This window comes from Gambusia affinis, linkage group LG08, assembly GCF_019740435.1.
Source record: "Gambusia affinis linkage group LG08, SWU_Gaff_1.0, whole genome shotgun sequence".
In the NCBI taxonomy this organism is placed as follows: Eukaryota; Metazoa; Chordata; class Actinopteri; order Cyprinodontiformes; family Poeciliidae; genus Gambusia; species Gambusia affinis.
Window position 1 is genome coordinate 21,693,233 of NC_057875.1, and position 19,793 is coordinate 21,713,025.

At 38.3% G+C, this 19,793-nt stretch overlaps 2 protein-coding genes across 3 annotated transcripts; one reads left to right on the plus strand and one right to left on the minus strand.

The window, feature by feature from the left end:
- Positions 1 to 1,438: 1,438 nt before the first annotated feature.
- Positions 1,439 to 8,645, plus strand: LOC122835772 (neuroepithelial cell-transforming gene 1 protein-like). Its single transcript, XM_044125098.1, has 12 exons — positions 1,439 to 1,754; positions 3,543 to 3,609; positions 3,884 to 3,943; positions 4,556 to 4,663; positions 4,761 to 4,928; positions 5,000 to 5,062; positions 5,146 to 5,242; positions 5,334 to 5,410; positions 5,488 to 5,745; positions 6,617 to 6,787; positions 6,884 to 7,070; positions 7,831 to 8,645. Exons 1-12 carry the CDS (start codon positions 1,606 to 1,608, stop codon positions 8,127 to 8,129), a joined length of 1,704 nt encoding a protein of 567 aa, XP_043981033.1. The 5' UTR covers positions 1,439 to 1,605; the 3' UTR covers positions 8,130 to 8,645.
- A 3,256-nt stretch (positions 8,646 to 11,901) lies between these two features.
- On the minus strand, positions 11,902 to 19,716 carry LOC122835333 (ankyrin repeat and SOCS box protein 13-like). Of its 2 annotated transcripts, none has more exons than XM_044124323.1 (6): positions 18,287 to 19,716; positions 15,146 to 15,345; positions 14,909 to 15,059; positions 13,850 to 13,984; positions 13,006 to 13,197; positions 11,902 to 12,913 (listed from the first exon to the last, which is right to left on the minus strand). In XM_044124323.1, exons 1-6 carry the CDS (start codon positions 18,327 to 18,329, stop codon positions 12,765 to 12,767), a joined length of 870 nt encoding a protein of 289 aa, XP_043980258.1. In that variant the 5' UTR covers positions 18,330 to 19,716; the 3' UTR covers positions 11,902 to 12,764. The 2 variants fall into 2 exon arrangements, with proteins under 2 accessions (XP_043980258.1, XP_043980259.1); XM_044124324.1 differs by lacking the exon at positions 18,287 to 19,716 and adding an exon at positions 16,687 to 17,076.
- Between the last annotated feature and the right edge of the window lie 77 nt (positions 19,717 to 19,793).

Below are 19,793 nucleotides of genomic sequence, written 5' to 3' on the forward strand. Positions count from 1 at the left end.
TTTATCGAGATCTTATGTCCTCATATGACCTGTTGTGGAAGAATGTATTGATATAACAAACTGTTGTTAAGTAGCTGCAGGTGAATTCAAATAGTACTTCTTAAAATTAAATATTTAGCCATCTTTTCACATTTATGAAATGTAGTACTATACGGATAAAAACTGGTTTGATTTAATTGATGAAATAATATTTAAGCACAAAACCGTTATCTTGAAGTTGTATTTATGTGGCTCTCGAGACTTGGGATTAGATTAGTGACTTCTTCTCTGTCTGGCCTATGTTAGTACAGAACTCATTTCACTGCGGACAATAGTACTTTATCAGCGTCCGTCAGTATCTATACACAGTATGTTTTTTGGTGTAACACATTCAAGTCTGAGATACAGAACCCATTTTCTTCCTGAATGGTATGATGCCTGAACATTTCCAAGGTGTTAATACTTGCCTTTAATGTTTTGGGGTTTTTTTCTTAGACACTGAGGAAAAAAATGTCTATCTGGATTTAAATAGTGTAAATAAATGCATGGCTTCAACATTATACATAGAATAGTCGACTGTTTACATTTATATCCTCATTGTGGAACAATAAAATATATTGCTATTCAATTCTGTTCTATGCTAATTATTATAGGGATTTCTCTGGCAGAAAGTCATAATATGGAAATGTTAGACTAAGCTTTACTTTTCAAAATGACAAACATTTATGTGATATATTATTTAAGTTGGTTTTGATACTTTTTAAGGGTTTCTGGAAATGTTTCAATGTTTGTCTCTGACCATTTGCTGTTGTTTTAATCATGTATTTCCAGACATTTTATTTAATCGAGACTGTAAGTTGCCCTTAAAAATGAAGTACAAACATGGATGAGAGAATAAAAAGTAATTTAAAAATATAGTAGATAAACCCTATGTACAGTGTGAGAAAATTTAACAAAGATCAGCAGAAGACCGGACATAACACATAACACCAACATAGCTACTGCTATGTGCCAAGTTTTCAACTCTGAACGAATCACCTTATTTGTGAAAAAATAAATAAAAAATCAATAAATGTACAATATAACCCATTTGAGTTTAAGGTTCAACAATCGGTGAAGTAAGTAGTAAGTAAAGTAAGTAGTCCCAAAGTAATTGTGGGACCTTCAAGAAATATAATACTTATTAGAACTACTTTAAAAGATTACAAGGAAGGTTTGCAACATAAAAGCGAAAATAAATTAGTAAATTACTTTTTTTTGTTAGTGCAATGTAATAATAGTATTTAGAAAAATACCTCAGACATCCACTCCATTTAATTTATACATATCGGAAATAAGTTCGGTTTTTTTGTAGGACAGATAGTTTCAGCCATTTCTTGTCGGTTTTGGTTCATTCTAGTGCTATCTGACTCTGGGAGGAGCGAAGTCCTGAGCTTTCTCCTGATTGGTCCATTTCCAATAATCCGCCATATTCAAACTTCCGCCGTCCAGTGTGTGTGTTGTCATTGATTCCATGTTTTCTTTGTATAGATAAAGCAACTTTTCATCCACTCGGACTTAGCTTTTTATCAACTACTCATTAATACACATTGGTGTAGGATATTTGACAACTAACTGACTCGCAAAATGGAAGAAAACGAGGAAGTTCACGGAAGGACGGTGGGAAACCAGAAGCAGAAACTACGGAGGATTTCATCGAGGACGTCTACTACGAGTGTTGTCAGCGCTGCAGAGCCATCGCCCCCGCAAAAACTGCGGAGGAAAAACTCGACGAAGTACGTAGCTGGAAAAACAAAACAAACAAGAAAAAACCCGCTCATCATTTGATAGCACTAAGTAGTAAAATACCTAGGTAAAAATAGGTTTATTTCGTGATAATAGTCGACTGAGACGGGCAGGGCTGGCATTAACTGGCAAATGATGCCTTCAGGTGCGCCTCGTAGATTCCTCTGATGTGCCACTTAATAACATTAAGTGTTTGTAGAAAATACTAGTGAATTAAAAAGCATTAATAATGTCAATAATTCCTCGTTACAACTTAAGTAATAAAGATAATTTATTACTCACTTTATTACTTACTTTATTATTACTATAAATTTCTATTGTTAAGTCATCTTATAAATTCTAACTTATGAGGTTTAGTTATAAGGAGTTGTTTTGATCAGAAAATATTACAAAATTGCTTTTTTTATTTCGAGCAATAGAATTTATAACGTTATTCAGCCCAACTGACTATCAAATTGTAAAAGATATCAAATCTGTGATTATTGAAGATCGTCTTGGTAATTGACAGGGAAAATTCTCAAAAATCTTATTACCTTATCTTATTATTACATCTGTTTTTCGAGGTTTGAAACGCTGGCCTGTTAGCTAGGCTTCTGTTGCCTTTGATTACTCATAAAAGACTCGAAATTCCTATTATTTTTTTAATTATTATTATCTATTAACTACATCAAAACTAAAAACTATGCGTCAACAAGAAATCTTTTTTGACGCACTTATTTGAGATTAATGAAATCAGATAAAAGTATGGAACATGCTTCGATGCATAAGCAGAAATAATTTAGTGATTAATCAAAATTTTGTTGAATTTAAAATGTTTACTTTGGTTTGATATCTTACAGTCGATAGGAAATGAAAACAGTTTGAATCAGTGAAAACAAGCAGGTCAAAGAAAAGTGTAATAAGTATCAGCCTTTTCAGTTGTAATAACAGAGTAAGTGGAATACGTATTTTAACACTGATCAACAGTTTGATCGTTTTGATCGTAAGTGATAAACTATGTCATGCATTCAAATTGTCTTTGTATTTGTCAACTTTAATAAACGCCAATAGTATAAGGAGTTAGATAAGGAGTTTTCTTCAGCCGAATCACTGCATTCCAACATGTAGCAACTACAAATGTTCAGCAATGTGCCAAATATTATGTCAAATCGTCAATAAAGTGTTTCACAAAGTACAAACTCATTTCAAAATATGAACAATAAAATAGTTGGGGGGAAAAAATAGATAACTAGATAAAAATATATAATGAGATACAAACTTAAAAGTTGCACAATAAAAGCAAACCTGGTATGCTAAACTAGAGCAAAAAGCTGGTGAATATCTTTATAAAATGTGGTCATGTGATGATCACAAGCATAAGAATGGGCCAGTTTGTACAGCTGGCTTTTGATGGCTCCCTCTGAGAGTCATGACACTTTGTAGCTTCACTGTTTGGTCAATGTAACGGACCGTTGGGTTTTTTTAGAGCCACAGAGCTGAATGACTCCTTACAAGACTTTCAATATTAACATCGTTCAGTCACTTGACAGTATCTGTCATATTTCAGGCCAAACTTGACAAATGTCAGCGTAAAAATGTCCTTAAAATGACATCCTTTCTACTTCAGCTGCGGTAAAGCCCAGGAGAGTTTGAAAATAGGGTGTGTCCCTCTCTGTTTTTGAGATAAATTTGACTTGCTGAATTTATAAGACAGTTTACAAGCTCACAGTCAGCTGCGGATGGTGTTCACTTGTTTCCACGGCGAAATGTTTACAGAACATTTGTGTCTTTTCCTGCAGACTGTCACTGCAGAGAGGCAGCTCGTTCACCTTCCTCACTCCAGGGACGCCTTGGGACTTCAGCCTAGTGAGTTCATGTGACAGTGCTGCTGCTTTTATTTACTAGTGACTTATATGATGAGATTGCCAGATAAATGTAAATAATTATCTATGTTACATCTTTTTTTTGTATCCTTTTAACCTAGAAGTTAATTAGTTGAACTGTTTGTACCAACTCTTTCCATTTACAGATGATGGATATGTACATCGTCAAGACACTGAAGTTTCGCATGAAATTTGCTCTGTTTATCTTTCATCGGATGTCTGAAAATAAACAGTAACTTTTTGTTTTGCTAATATAGAAAAGAAAGCGCAAAGATAAGGAGGATGACACCGTTAGCCTTTCCAGCTTTGACCTCAAGGTGAGCGATCATCCTCTATTCGATGCAGATCTTCTACTGAAAGAACCTGTTCAGTACATTATAATCCATCAGATCTCACATATAATGAGCTCAGATTTAGCCTGCTAAGACTTTGTGCATGAAAACCACTCTATCTAAGGAAAATCTAAAGAGAAAACCTTAAACGTGCCATTCCTAAGCGCAGTAAGTATCGTTCTGACAGGAAAGTACTATTGAATCTCTTTCCTGTTTTGTGGGGCTGCAGGAACTGCTAGGCTTGTCTTGACCTGCATTTTGGTTTCTTTGAGCTGCAGAAGGTTTAAACACACAAACCGAATCTTATTACAAGCACCAAGTCATTCAAAATCCTGGCCCAGAATTTGACATAACAATATATATATTACACATAATGACTAAACATGTCATTTTAAAGGTTAAAAAAAACTGTTAAGTTGAATCTTTTCCTTACATTGTGGGCAATAAGCATTTCTGTGCTCACTCAATCTCAAAAATTTCAAATATCATCTCAATTTAATGATGTGGAATAAAACCTAAAGGTGGAATGAGTGACTTTATATATTGATGATTTTATATATTCATTCAGTGGAGCTAATGTGAGATGACATTTTGCAGGAGCCCAGTAATAAGCGAGTGCGATCCCTGGCTAAAGTTTCATCTCTCGTCAACCTGATATCTCCGTCGAAAAACGGAGCAGTGCGGCGCTTCGGCCAGTCCATTCAGGTGAACGTTGACCCGTTCACACATTTATAAATGCAAAATAAGACATAATTGTCTTTCCTACAAATGTGTGAATTTGTTTTTCCCCCTTTCTCCCCAGTCCATGTCATTACGTAACGATGGGAAGTCGCCAGGGACGGCTCTCAAAGCTCCCAGCAAGGCCCCGGCTACGACTCCCACCAAACGCAGGAACAGCACGCTGTGGTCAGAGACGCTGGACGTCCATCAGAAGAGCGCCTTCTCTGCTAAGGAAATCAAAAGACAAGAGGTAGTGTGAGTCAACATTTTCAAGATGGCACAAGGAAACAGGAAGGTTAATAGATTGTATTTATCCTGCAGGCAATTTATGAACTTTTCAGAGGCGAGCAGGACCTCATCGAGGATCTGCAACTGGCACGAAAGGTTGGGAAAACTTCCTGCAAATTAAATTAAACATCTCGTATTAAATGTTTTCACAATCCCCTTATGGCGCCTCCCGCATTTAGGCCTACCACGACCCCATGCTCAAGCTCTCCATCATGACCCAGGAGGAACTAGCTCACATTTTTGGTGACCTGGACGCTTACATCCCCCTCCATGAGTGTGAGCTGCTGCTGACCAGCCTGTCCCTTAAAGCCCCATTGGTTCTTAGTAACTGCTCCTGATTGGGTGATCTTTGTTTTTTTTTCTGCAGACTTAACGATGAAGCTCACAGAGGGAACAGGCCATGATGGAACAGTAGATCAGATCGGCCAGATAGTGATAGACTGGGTAAGTATGCAAGCGGGAAGACGTAATGTGACGTATTATATTATTTCAGTGCATTAAAAAGTAAAATGTCCTTTTAGCTGCCTGGCCTGAACGCTTACAAAAACTACTGTAGCAACCAGCTTGCAGCCAAAGCACTGCTGGACCAGAAGAAACAGGACAAGCGGGTGCAGGACTTCCTGCAGCGCTGCCTGGAGTCGCCTTTCAGCAGGAAGTTGGATCTGTGGAGCTTCCTGGACATCCCGCGCTCACGTCTGGTGAAGTACCCTCTGCTGCTGAAGGAGATCCTCAGGCACACTCCTCCTAATCACCCCGATGTGACCAGTCTGGAGAGAGCGGTAGGTTCTCATGTCTAATGTGACATGTGGTGATTTCACACACTCTTTGATTTACAGTTGCGGTTTTCTCAGACCTGACCCTCCAGAGACACGCAAAGACGGTTACAAAGTCGATCTTCTGTCATCTGAGGAACATTTTCAGGATTTAAAGACTAATTCCCCTGCAAGATCTAGAGAAAGCCATCCATGCTTTCATCAATTGTCGCATGGATTACTGTAACAGTGTCTTCACAGACCTGCTTAAAAAAAAATCAGTCATCCAGCTGCAGCTGATCCAGTATGCTGAAGATGGAGCACATCATATTAAATTTGAGTTGGTGACACCTGCAGAAACCCTGGGACTGTGCTTAGTTCAATTCGGTACAATTCAACTCAAGTCACACGAGAGACAAATAGACTCAGAAGTGGTAGCTCAGACGATATAATTCATCAAATTCACACATACCTACAGATATATTTATGTAGTAAAATTTTTATGATTGTGTGCATTGTGAAGTAATTATGTAATCCAAGTGCAGCAGTGTAAAGAGAGTTCTTAAAAAAATCAATAATAGTTGTTAAAATTATGCCAGAAGCTTGATGTTGATTACATATAATGTGTAGCTTTTATGCAAAGTCTTGATAGACATTTCTTGAAGTATTGGATGCATGTGTGTATATATATGAGCTTTGACATTGTGAGAATTATGTTCACCCAGTTCTTCTTTTCAGAACCCATTAGAGTTGTATTGTTACTCTACACCACAACAACAATCATTCACATAACTCACTAAGAGCTCCAAACGAATGAAACGTTCGTGCTGATGATGAGTGTATGTAAACATTTGACTGGAACTCTGCTTTACCAATCATTCTTCCATTTTGGATCCAGGTCACAATAATTCAGGACATTTTGTCTGACATCAACGTGACGAAAGGGGAGTCGGAGTGCCAGTATTACATAGACAAACTGGAGTTCCTGGATGAAAAGCAGTGGGACCCTCTCATACACGAGTGTAAGGCCCTGCTGTGTCACGGCGAGCTTCGGACCAAGAGCGGCTCGGTGAGAACGGCGGCCGCCCCCCTCGTCACCTCACCTCTCTCTGAAACTGTAATCTGGACAATATAAGCTTATTTCTCCATTAAAATGGTGTTCCAGAGGCTACACGTGTTCCTCTTCTCCGAGCTGCTGGTTCTGACCCGACCGGTGACGCGTAACGACAGGAGCTGCTTCCAGGTGTACCGGCAGCCCATCCCAGTGAGAGACCTGGTTCTGGAGGACCTCCAGGACGGAGAGGTCCGCTTAGGCGGGTCATTCAGGGGGGCGTTCACAAATGGAGAGAAAGGTAAGTGGAGCCGTGCTCCGCAGTGACGCTGCAGGGGGTTATGTTGCTTTCCAACTTATTCCTTCAGGTCTGCTGTTCTTTAGTCCTGCTTCGTACATGACGGTTTCCGCTAGGGCTGAAACGATTAATCGTGATTAATTTATGATTGAAATAATCATCAACTAATTTAGTAATCGATTAATCATTAACTGGAGTATATGGACTTGAAAAAATACCATTTGCTGAAAGAAACAACATACTCAGAGCAGTAATTAAGGCAAAACTTCACCAAAGATATGTACATTTTCCATTTAAGATTAAAAAAACACCTTCTTTGTCTATAAAGATGTTCTACACAAAACTCCTCAAGCGAGATCGTTTTAGCTTCACCCAGTTCAAATTCTGGGGAAAAAAAACTGAAAAAAAGTAAAAAAAGATGTTGCTAAAACTCACCTTCACCTCAGTGTTCATGCAGATGCCAGTTCCTAAAAGACGATCCTGCAGACAACACTGTAGTTATTGATACTCAAGATGTTCTTTAGGTCCTTTATTGAACATGCAGGGAAATGTATAAAATATATGTAAATATTTGTTATTTTTACATTTGGGGATGAAAATAAGCACAAAAATAAATTTTGAAAAATAATCTAAAAATGTGAAGCTAAGTAGCTGATTCTTTTATCTCTGGCCAAGGAATTGTGTGTGTGTGTGTTTTTTTTTTCTCAAAATAACATTATTTTTCTGACTTTTTCCCCCCTCCTTGCTGCCTGTGCCTCTGCAGCTAAGAACGTTTTCCGAGTGAGCTCCATGGACCCGTCCCACGGCCAGTCGCACACGCTGCACGTCAGCGACGTTTACCACAAACAGCAGTGGCTCAACTGTCTGCGCAGCGCAATCACCCAACAGCAGGGGGCTCCAGCCAGAGTGCAGCCCGTCCTCCCCTCTCCTGCCTGCGAGGAAAAGACAGACGAGAACTGCCCACCTCCTCGCGGCCCGAAGCTCCGGCGTCAGACGCTGTCCAAAACCAGGCTGGAGCAGAAGTTACAGGGATCACAACGGAGGAAGGAAACCGGCGTGTAGGCAGATCCAATCAGTGGCCTCTCTCGGACAGCCGCATCCTCAGCATGTGTCCTGTCAGTCAAGTTTGTCTAATCGCTCTTATCATGCTTGTCTTTTTAGCTGCACTGAAACTCCCTTTCCTCTCCCCCGTCCAAAATGTGTTTTTGTGTTGTTGGTTTTTTTTTTAAAACATGTATTTAGTTTACAAAAAAAAAAAAAGAGGAAAAGGTGATCCATTTCACTTGAATGAGTTAAAGGTTTTACACCACTTGTTGCTCTCAAGTTTCGTTCTGTGGTCGATGTGTTTAACGTGCTTTAAGCCATACGTTGAGTTATCTGGTCAGAGATAAAGGGATGACGAAACCCAGGAGACATCTGAGCTTCAGTTCACACAGGTCTGAAAGTGTTTGCTTCAAGATAGCAAGCGAGATAAATGCTATGTTCAATAAAAACTGAAGAAGATGTACATAAATGTAATCTGTGAGAACCTGTGAGCTAGATGGCAAAAAAAAATAAGGAAAACGTGTTTGCTTGTTACTCTTTGTGCTGCGCATTATTGGCTGGGGGATGTTTGCACTGCATTCACTTTTCAGTTGGACTTTGACCCCTGTAGCCACTTCCTGCTACTGACGGTTTTCCAAAACACAATGTCACTGCATTTCTTTAAAAGGTTTTCTTACATATATAAAAAGAAAAAAAATTACAACTTAGAGTTGCACAAGTGTTAAAAGATAAGGACCTGAACTGAAATTTGGGCTTTTTTTTTTTTGTTTTGTGTGGTCGACTGGTTTAAAAAAAAAAAATAGTATGATGCAGCTTTAGTTCCTTTTTCTATGCTTCTTCAATGGCTGACAGCAGCTTAACACTTCAATTGAGTCAGGAGTTTTGTTTTTTGTTTGTTTTTTTTGCTTGAAAGAAGAAATCAGAATTTGCAAGGATAACATCAACCTGATAAACATGCAAAAACAAAAAAACATTTTCATATATCTAAATAGTAGCCAAATCGATCCGTCATTAATCTGACAGGGATCAGTTTTTGAATATGATGTCATACTCAACCTTATTATTTGAATTAAAACAATAAGACAATTCTGCTTCTTACCATTGGCAAATATAAGGAAACTAACATGAAAGAAAAGTAGCTGACTGCCTAAATGAGAAACAGACACAAAGTTGACTTCCCCCTTTGCTCCCCTTCACCTAAGAGGAAATGAGATTATTTCTGCAGATGGATTACTTCATCGCTGTGACCAGGTAATATCTCTAAACTCCACCAAACTTCTTCAGTAACATTCAGAACCTTCAGAAACCATGAAGCCCTACAATTTTTTTAACTGTTACTCAATAACCATTTTCTCCTGAACATTGATAAGAGTGACAAAGTGGGCGACGTGTAGATGGTGGCTTCAGTTGTAAATGATCAATAGAGGTCTGACTGAAAACCGTCGTTCTCATAACTTATTTGGCCGTGAATGGACGTGCTGTTTGCAGGTGACGGTCTAATCAGTGTGTTCGGATCAGTCAACAGAGGAGGTGGTTTGCTGTTGCTTTTCGTCTCTGTCATCCTGTTCCTCTCTGCAGTTAAGAGCACCTGACCCCTCCCATCCCCCCATGTCATAAACAGCTTGGGCTTAAAGTAGCATCCAATGACCGACTCTGACTTCAGGAAGTGAAGCTAGACTTCTGAACAGCTTGACTTTCTGAATAATTTTACAACCAGCTGGAAAGCTCTTGATTATAAATTGGTGTCATTGATTTTTCTTCTTTTTCAGTTTTTTTTCTAATTGTACGTGGATAATGGGTCGTTGGAAACTGGGTATAGCGCCTTAAAAGTACTTTCACATTGTTTTATTTCTCCTAGTTTGGTTCTCTCTCTGAGATTTCTTCATCTAAATTCAGGATGGGTTTTGTTGTTGTTGTTGTTGTTTGCAGTTTGGAAAAGTTTAGCTGAAGTCAGGATTAGAGCATTTTTGAATTTAAACATTTTCTGTTATCCCACCCTCTATGCATTTATTGATTCGTCCATCCATTTGTTCTCTAATCAGTTTGTAAATCATCCATCCTATCTGTCCCTTCGTTCATCATTTTTCTATTTACCCATCTATTGGTCAACCTGATGGCTCAAATATGTATTCATAAGTTTGTCTTTGTTTTCCACCATAAATGGAACAATCAGATTTTTTTCCATCTATGTAGTTCTGCACCAGTAAAGCTTTGACCGCGGTATAAATGTCTGCTTGAGAACGTTGGAAGCATGGCAGCAAGCTTTAGCGTCCAGGACTGTGGTTAATGATTTCTATTTTCAAAGCAGAATCTCTCGGGGCGAGATTAGCTTCTCCTGTTATTTTTACCCAAATAGTGACTCTCCTTGTTCCTGATCCATATGCAACTCCGCAGTCAGGTAACAACTTCCGTAACGAATCCTGTTCAGACTCCTCTGGTCAAATCATGTGAATAAAATATGTGTTCAGGCTCTAATGTCCAATTATAGACCACAGATTCTTTCAAATTTCTGATTTGTATCGCCACGTTTCATTTTAGAAATGTTGTGTTTTAAATGTGCTTTTTTTAATGTACTTTTGAGTTTTTATGTAAAACACTGACTTCAGATGCTCACATTGTAATTTAGCAGACCAATAATATTGAAACCAATGTGAATTTTTTGGCTATTTCATTCACAGTCAAGGCAAGCATTTTAATGTTTGCTACAGTCTGAGCCGAGTAATTGTTTTTCACGTTCAGTCATGCTGCAGTGCAGCTCAGACAGAACGAATGCATAAATTATGGGAGTGCACCATGGGTACGTTTTGTGGGGTCTGAAGTTCATTTCCGCCTGACTGCAGTTGCTTTTATCTAATCTTGAGCTTTTTTTTTTTTTTTCTGCTTCTAATGACCTGGACCCATTCATGCGTTTCGAAAAGAGCAGCATGGCTTATTATTGTTTTTCTACCAACAATATCTTCCATTACAGATTTAGTTACTTATGAGTAAAACAGTAATCCTGATACAGTCATATTCTCCAGAGACAAGTACCTTCTAAATATAACATTTAAGCTGGTATTAAGCCCACGTTTCTTCATGATTGTTTTTTTTTTTTTTTTGATCTGACGTAACTCTAATCTGAAACTTCATGCTTTCATCAAGTTTAAGTAGAAAATGATCGTATTTAATAAAATGAAAGGCTTTCAAACTTTGAGTTTAGCAAAGTGAAATAAGTTACTGAATAAATTTCACTTTGTATTAGAGAGAGGTGGAGTTGAACACCGATTAATTTTCCTTTTTAAAGTACATAGTTGATTGTCATTTTCTCTGAGATATTACTGGCTTAATCAGATAACTAGATTCATGTTACCTTCTAATGTAGTTTTTTTGTTTTTTTACAAAAATGGACAGAGTATTTATATTTCAGTGTTTCTAGCTAGCATTAACATTTTTACCACACTATTGTATTTGATATTGTAGCAACACTCACTCCGGTTTCTGCCTTGATCCACGAATCACCTCCACAAATCATGGATTTGTTTAAATCGCAACTGATTTAAAGAAAAATTAAAGACTGATTAGGATTTGTTTAGAATTCGTATTTTCAAGATTTTTACATTTTCTCCAACTAAAATATATTGTCCCTTTCAGTTTAAAGATAGTTTGTATGTAAATCAAAACCCCTTGAGGCTGATTGAACAAGAAACAAAAGTACTTTCAGACACTGCAAGAAAATATTTAACTAAAAAAATGTAGAAATATTATGTGCTTACATGATTGTATAACAAACAAAAGATGTAAAGCAATTCTTAATATAGCAATTTTGTTTTCTTTTATTTCCATGAACTTGATAGAGGTATGACCATCTGTAATATTTACATATTTACATAAAAAATAAATATAGTTACAGAATATATACAAGTACACACAATTATACAGTGCTAATAATGGAACAATACATTTGTTTAGAGTCAGTTTATCATCAAAGACTTTAATAAAACTTCCAGAAAAAAATAAAGCTACGTATGTATTTCACTGTACTAAGACCTCGTCTTTTTGTTGTTAGGGGACTGGAATATATGTTAGATAAAGTGAACAAAGTGGAAAACATACAATGTTTGCCTCTACGTAGGACTCTCTATAGAGAGTTTCCAAGAAGTTTTTGTTTCCTAGAAGTCAGCACAGTACGCTATGATCCCCAAGCTAATATATTTCTGATTTACCAGAGAAGTAGACGCAGATTTCACCCCACCTAAATGAGTAGTGGTGCTCCAAAGTCCGTGCTGCTAATTGTTTCGGTGGAAAGCGGATCCAAGAAACATGAAAAACCAGATTCCAGGTGACAGCAACAGCTGTAACATTGGAAGGAAGGTGGCCTGTAGTAACAAGTGCAAGGACTTCTTCTGTAATTTCATACACATTTCTGAAGAAAAGGTCTGAACTGGCCAACACAACGGAAATCTCTGTTTCATACTGCTTTAATAAGGAGATGTACTTGTTTATTAGACAAGGTAATTGAGTGTTTAGACTCCAGATTCAACCAGCCTGCCTGTTTCTAAAACATCTGGCTAGTTTTACAGCCCAGATTTTTTTATTATTTTTTTTTTTTTGCTTTCTCAACTGCCTGCCACATTTCATCCTCCACAGATTTACGCTTAAGTCTGTCAGACAGGGTCATATTTCTATGACAAGAGGCTTCATGTACGAGAGGAATCTTATGATGCTCTTGGGCAAGAGCAGCTCCGAAATGACTTTGCGTGCTCTTGTGCCGAGAGTCCTCCTCAAAGCCAGTCTGCTGAGCTGCTGCAGGCTCAGGGGAGTATCTAAGGAGGGAAACAGCAAACGCCAGATGTTTGATATTTGCCGAAGTTCTCTGCCTGCAAAAGGAACGGTCAGCACAAGTGAGAACACGTACTTTCGTAGAACTCGAGGCAGCGGTAGGAGGGAGAGCCCGGGCTGGTGTAGTGGATTGGCTTCTTGTTCAGGTTGTCTCGAACGAAAACGCTCCCCCCGAACTCCACAAGCAGCTCTATCAGATCGGTGTTCTTGGTCTTAGCGGCGTGGTGAAGGGCCGTCTCGTGGAGCTTGGAAGCGTTCACGTTTGCTCCTGGGAGAAATAAGGAAATCACACCGTTCCTGGATGAGGCACTTAGGTTTGTGTGCTGGTCGTACAGAGCTTAGCAGGAGTAGTCATGACAACTTAACTTTGCCACGCTTTCTAGTAATTTTATGTATTTTACTGGGGTTTCGTGCGCTGCACCAACACAAAGCAGCACATGACTGTGAGCCAAAAGTAAAACGGATTATTTCCAAATATTTTACTGATACAATTGTGAAATGGCATACATTTAGGTTTGTATTTGCTGTTAGAAGCTGCAAAAAAACTACAACGATTTCGGAGGTCCCGGTTTTAGCTAGACACCAACTCCGCACGTATTGGTTGGATCTCATGATATTCCAACAGTCTACACCAGGGGTGTCAAACTCCAGTCCTCAAGGGCCGCAGTCCTGCAACTTTTAGATGTGCCTCTGCTGCACCACACCTGAATAGAATAATTAAGGCTCTGGAGAACTGATCTACACAAGGTGGAGGTAATTAAGCCATTTCATTACAGTGTTTTGTACCTGTGGCACATTTAAAAACTGCAGGACTGCGGCCCTCGAGGACTGGAGTTTGACACCCCTGGTCTACACTGACCTTTGTGATTTTAATGACGCAAAATGGTAACCAGCCCGTTTGGAGGGGTCGGCCCAGTTACCTGCAACGAGCAGCACTTTGGCGCAGTCGAAGTGTTGCCTAGCACACGCCACATGAAGCGGCGTTCCATAGTGACAGTCGTGAGCCTCCATGAAGGCGCCTCGGTCGATCATCAGCTGAACGCAGTCTGAGTTACCTGACATGAAAGGCAAGGTATCTTTACTAGAGGTATGGAAACAGTGAGCCACTCTCTGACTTTTCAAAATCAAAAAGCAAGATGATGTTTGGTTTTTTGCTGCTGTGGCATTGTAATCAGATACTAACACAGTTGTTGATTTTTTATTTTTTACTTCCCATATCATTCTCTTCACACAGCATGGTGGGAAAATAAACTTCAATCCTTGTTCCAATGTTTTCATCACATCTCTAGTTTTAAAGAGCTTACATATTGCTCAAACTGTTGAAATGAGAAAGTTTAGGATAGAAGTTGTTTTAGTTTTTTTCCCCAGCTGTCATTTCCTGAAGTACTGACAGGTCTTACTAAAAGTGCAAATCATTTTGTGGTTTAGATTGTGAGTGGTTAACAAAATAAGGTCTTTGAGTTAAATTATATTCATACCCAAGAGAAAAAGGGAGTTGTTGATTGCAAAATGTAAACATTTCTAGACAATCTAATTAAGCAGAAAGGAAAAAGTACAATGTGTACATGAAAAAAAGGATACATAAATAAATAAACTGTCAAGGAGGTAAAGGTAACAAATATATTTTTTGTGAAATTTATAGCACAAGTTTGTGCTAAAGCAATTAAAAAATTGAATTAATTTGACATCTTTGTACATCTATATCAGCTCTACGTAAGCAACATCTAAAACAGAGAACAGAACAGGGATTTTCTTTTTTTTTTAACAAAACCTAAAAGAGCTAAAAGAGGAAATGTCTAACAACATATCTGTGTAAATTAAAACACCAGAAAAAAGCTTAAACATGTTCCGGAATCAACTAAACGCCTTGAAAGCTTTGGGAGGATTTTCAACAGAAGCCCCAGGAAGTGTGAGCGTGATAACCAATCTCGAGATTGTATATCTTGCTGACTTGCATTGCTGTTTGCGAGAGCTTGTACCTCCCATGCACGCCTCGTGAAGAGGAGAGAAAGTGAAGAGTGGAGGGTTGACGGTCGCTCCGTACTCCAACAGCAGCTTGACACAATCCAAGCTCCCGGCTGCGCAGGCATCGCACAGCGGGGTGCTTCCATCGATGTTCCGAGCATCCACCTGCAGGACGCCCCCGTGATCGCATGTAAAAAAACATTAGACATGCGATGTAGTTCACGTCTACAACCACATCGGGATCACCTCACCTGTGCACCAGCGGCCAGCAGCAGCCTGACGCACTGGGTTTGACCCTGTATGCAGGCCTCGTGCAGCGGAGTGATGGAGTCCACTGCGACAATGTTTACGGCGGCGCCCGCCTCAATTAGCTGCTGCAGCTGCAGGGCTCGGCCCTGCGCGGCAGCCTCGTGCACCGCTGACCGGTCCGTCCAGAATCCGAGGCCATGAGCTGCAGACACAAGAAAGCAAAACAAGTCTGAGCACTCCTGCTCATGTCTGAGGCGTGGGGCTGTGATCACTCTTCAGCTGTCTAGCTTGACCTCACAGATACACACGTACGTTGTCCTCTACGCCTAATGGTGCCTCTTATCGTAAATGTCCAAAAATATTTAAGATAAATTTACTTTTATGACAGGGATTGATATCACTTATTGTTTTGATTCCTTATTGATTCTCCTATCTATTCTCATCAAGTTTTGAAATAAACTTTTTAACCCAAAAAAATGCAACATGTACTTGATTCGAGCTAAATTAAAGTTGGCTTAAAAAATAATAATAATCTCTCTGGCAAATGAACATTTTAAGATGAAATGCAAATGTCTGTACAAGGAACAATCTTTCCAGACTCAGGGCGCATCCAGCTGTTCATATGTTATTTATTTTCGCCTCTGTCATTTTAGTCTTCCCTCCGTCAATAAAATATGTGGCTAGATGTGTACAAGAGCATCACTCTGGCATTCCTTATCAACTACAGTCATATTGAACATATCGGAGTATTAATAAGTTCCTGTGTTTCTGTAACTCAAGCCACAAGTTGTACACAATACATAGGTTCATTCCATCCACACAGACTGATGTTTTAAAGTTTTTATGCCTTTTAACAATAATGATTTCTTGCTTACAGCTAATGCAAACGTGACATTTAAGATTAGAATATTACATCAGACCAATAAGAAAACATTCAGATGCAGAAATGTGGGTCTAATGAAAAACTTGCTTAAATGTTATTTTCCAAAGGTGCTTTTAATGTGACAAAAGAACCTCGTCGCAACCCATATCCTAATTTACCAAATATGACTGTAAATGTTAATATGAGATGGAAATTATTCATACAGGACGGCGCTAACATTAGTACAATAACGTAACCTGGGACATTCACGGCAGGTGTCGCTGTCACCTCCTCTCCCCCGCCCCAAAGGTCACCGTCGTCGCTAAGCAACGTATCAAACACTTTACGTTCGTATAAATCAGTCGCATGTTGTGTGGCGAACTGTTTCAGGATGTTAACTTATTTTATAGTTTTATTGTGCTTAAAGCTCCGCGCATGTTGCAACCGGCCGTAGTATCTCATTCTTTTGAAACGTAACTATACTGTGAAGCGATTCTGCCGCGACGCCATCTTGGATATTTATATTATCATCACGCAAGTGCGTCACACATTATTGGAACCAACAAGCGAAATTTCTAGGAAGGCTTAATGCTCCTTTTAGGGATATGTCAGTGTTTTCCTAGTAGACTTCCATTCATATGTAAAAACTATAAAGTTAACAATAAATACAAAAGAACTCACATTGCTGCATTTTCAAAGTTTGTTTTTGATTGATCCTGATTGACAAGAATCACATTGTGCCATTAATTACTAAAACATTGTTTATGTTCTTGCTGATGTCAGTTTATGTGTTCTATTTTGTTTGTAACTATGGAGCCTGGCTAGTGATATGGGAGAGAAAAAAAATCATGGCCACGACATTGTGGGCATGACTTAATTAATTGTGGGAACAACTTGTTTACTTCGTGGGGCTTGACTTAATATCTCCTGGTCACAACTTTATTATTATCATTGTTGACGATAATAATGGAGAAATCCGATTTTATTTCAATGTAGGTTTGCGGTAAGGCATGAAGTGTAGCTGGTAATTTATCTTACACTGCAAAAACACAAAGACGACAGAGACTTTAATTCTCTGTCATTGCACCACTTTGCGGCGTCAAGGTCCCATTTTGAGCATTTTGCTTCTTCATCAAACAGTGGTGTTATACAGCAACCGTCTTACAACTCGGGAGACAATCATTTAGTAATGTTTGCAGGAAAGTTCCTATCAAAATCTATACTTACTACAGAAACAAGAGTTTGTGGTTTGCTAGATGAAGTACCCAAGACACTCTGATAAAGGTCAAGCAGTAGATATTTATTTATATTCAATTTATTCTATATGATTTGTTATGGTGACCAATTTGTCCCAGGGGCAACTCAGTGGGCCTCGACTCACATAAGCTAGTCTCAGCTGCAAGCATGAGGCACATACAGGGACACAGCTATGTACTTTCTGTGGTACTTTTTTAGTACTTTTTTAGGATTCATTTAAAAATCCTTTCATTTGTTTTTAAAGCTCTTAATGGCCTCGCTCCTCCCTATCTGTCTGAGCTGTTACATTTTTACACACCCTTCCATTCCCTCAGGTCAGCTGATCAGCTGCTTCTGAAGGTACCAAAGACAAAGTGTAAGCTCATGTACCGTGCTTTTTCTGATCTTCCTTTGGGCATAAGACAGGCCTCTTCACTCGTTGTTTTTAAGTCCCTTCTTAAGACCCATCTTTTTTCTTTGGCTTTTGGCACAGTCTGAGAGGTTACACTTTGTTTTATTGTGTCTGTATGTATTTTATATTTCAGTCTTTTCTATTTTATAATCGCATTGTATTTATTTATGATTGTGTATAGCACCTTGGTCCTGTCGGTGTATAAAGTTCTTCATAAATAAAGTTGGTGTAGATAATATAATCTAATATAATATAACATGTAATTTGCACTCCCCATTGAGTGCAAATGCTTAAAAGCAATAGAAAAATATTTAAGACAAATCTGAACAAATAGATGGTACCTTTTAAATCTGGTGCCCCATGCTTTTTGATGTCACCCTGGGCGACCGCCTTTATGGACGATTTCAAACACTTTCCCCTTCCTAACGAGCTTAAAGCTTGCTGCCATGCTCTCCATTTATCACTACTTTAAGAAACCACGCTAATGTTCCCTTGTGGCTGCATTTCAAAAGCTCACTCAAGCCAACAAATGAAAGCTAACACAAAACTGCATCTACCAGGCTCGCATAATCATTGGCCAAATCTTTTTATAAACTGGTATCTCAGGTTAGTCACACACTGTAAGCTACTTACCGATTTCTCCATACAGCGACGGTCTGGCCCGGGTTATCTCCATTTCATGTTCCTGTTTTGCTCCTTCCGGCTCTCAGCGTAGGTTCAGCCGAATGTGTACTTCATTTTGATGTAAAGAATTAAGGATGCATGTAAGCAATGCATTATTACTAAATAACAGCTGGCAGTTGAGCAGAGTCCTGTACAGAGAGAACAGCCGGGGTGCAGGCTAAACAAACAATGCCTGAGGATTCTGGGATTTGTAGGCAGGTGGCCATAGACGTCACATAAAACATAGTGCTGTACAAACGTTATGATTATCCTTCGTAGCACTTGAAAATTAGCTCGGAAAATTTTAAATTAATAAATGTCACAATTTTCTTTGAAAGCCATTATTTGTCATACTTTTGAAAAATTATTTTTCAACACGGACCAAACTCCATTTAGGAAAGTTTTGTGACTATATAAATGAATGGAAAAATAGTTTTCAAAATTGGTCTGTTTGATCTTTTTTTTTTCTTTTTGGTTGTTGTGCATCAAAGTCACAAGATTTTTGTTTAATGCCGTGACAATATCAGGTGGGATTAACACAAATTTCCAAGCAGACAGTTTTAACCTTTAAAGTACAGTCATGTTCAATAAATAAGAATGATTTCCGATGAGACTGGTTTCTCAGATAGAAAGTACTTTTTGAGAAGAACAAGATATAAAACATACTTTTCATCAAGCCCACATTTGTGTGTTAAAAGTGTTTTTATTGTCTTGTAATATTTTAATCTCAAATGACGTCTTCTCATTAGCTGTAATTGGAAAATAATCTTAAACAACAAAGGCTTCAGTCATAATTCATCTACATAATGTGTTTCACTGTGATGAATAATAAACAAATGAACTTTTTAATTATTTTCTGATTAATAGAATATAATTTTACTTAAATCAGTCTGACATGAACATGAACATTTTCAATCTTTATGTAAGGTTAATTTCCACTCGGCCGTAATCATAGTTGAGTTGTTGATGGTAGTGGAAGCCACAAACATTTAGACAAGAAGCTGAGGTTTGACTAAAGAGAGCCATTTAAGCAAACATCTGACATGGCATGAAGAAATGTACAGCATGACAAAGTCCTCATTGTAATTTCATAAAATTTGCTAAAATGAACTTGAGTTTACATAAAAGCTACCGGAAGGCTGAAAATTTCACTTGATAGTAGTCACTCTTGAATAATTCATGCTCCCTGATTGGCAGGGAAGGAAAAATTCATATTAGCTTTGAGAAATTATGATTGAACCAACATATATTTCTTTTTACATACGTTGTTTTTACATAACATATTATGTTATGTCGTTTACATAATATGTTAACAAAATATATGTGTAAACAACTACATCTACAAACACATTTGCTTGTAAACAAACATATTTGTAAATGAACACATTTAGAAATATGGTGGTAAAAATGTTTACCCACATATTTTTTTGCTTGTAAAAACAAAAAAATATATATTTGTTTTTACTTACTTTTACAT

Excerpts from the sequence above, each read along its gene's own strand:
- LOC122835333 (XM_044124323.1), bottom strand. The coding sequence starts at position 18,329 with ATGGAGATAACCCGGGCCAGACCGTCGCTGTATGGAGAAATCG. Across the intron at positions 15,346-18,286 it reads GTCGCTGTATGGAGAAATCG|CTCATGGCCTCGGATTCTGG; the intron begins GTAAGTAGCTTA and ends TTGTGTCTGCAG. Across the intron at positions 13,985-14,908 it reads TCACGAGGCGTGCATGGGAG|GTAACTCAGACTGCGTTCAG; the intron begins GTACAAGCTCTC and ends CTTTCATGTCAG.
- LOC122835772 (XM_044125098.1), top strand. The coding sequence starts at position 1,606 with ATGGAAGAAAACGAGGAAGTTCACGGAAGGACGGTGGGAAACCAGAAG. Across the intron at positions 1,755-3,542 it reads CGGAGGAAAAACTCGACGAA|ACTGTCACTGCAGAGAGGCA; the intron begins GTACGTAGCTGG and ends CTTTTCCTGCAG. Across the intron at positions 5,243-5,333 it reads TTACATCCCCCTCCATGAGT|ACTTAACGATGAAGCTCACA; the intron begins GTGAGCTGCTGC and ends TTTTTTCTGCAG.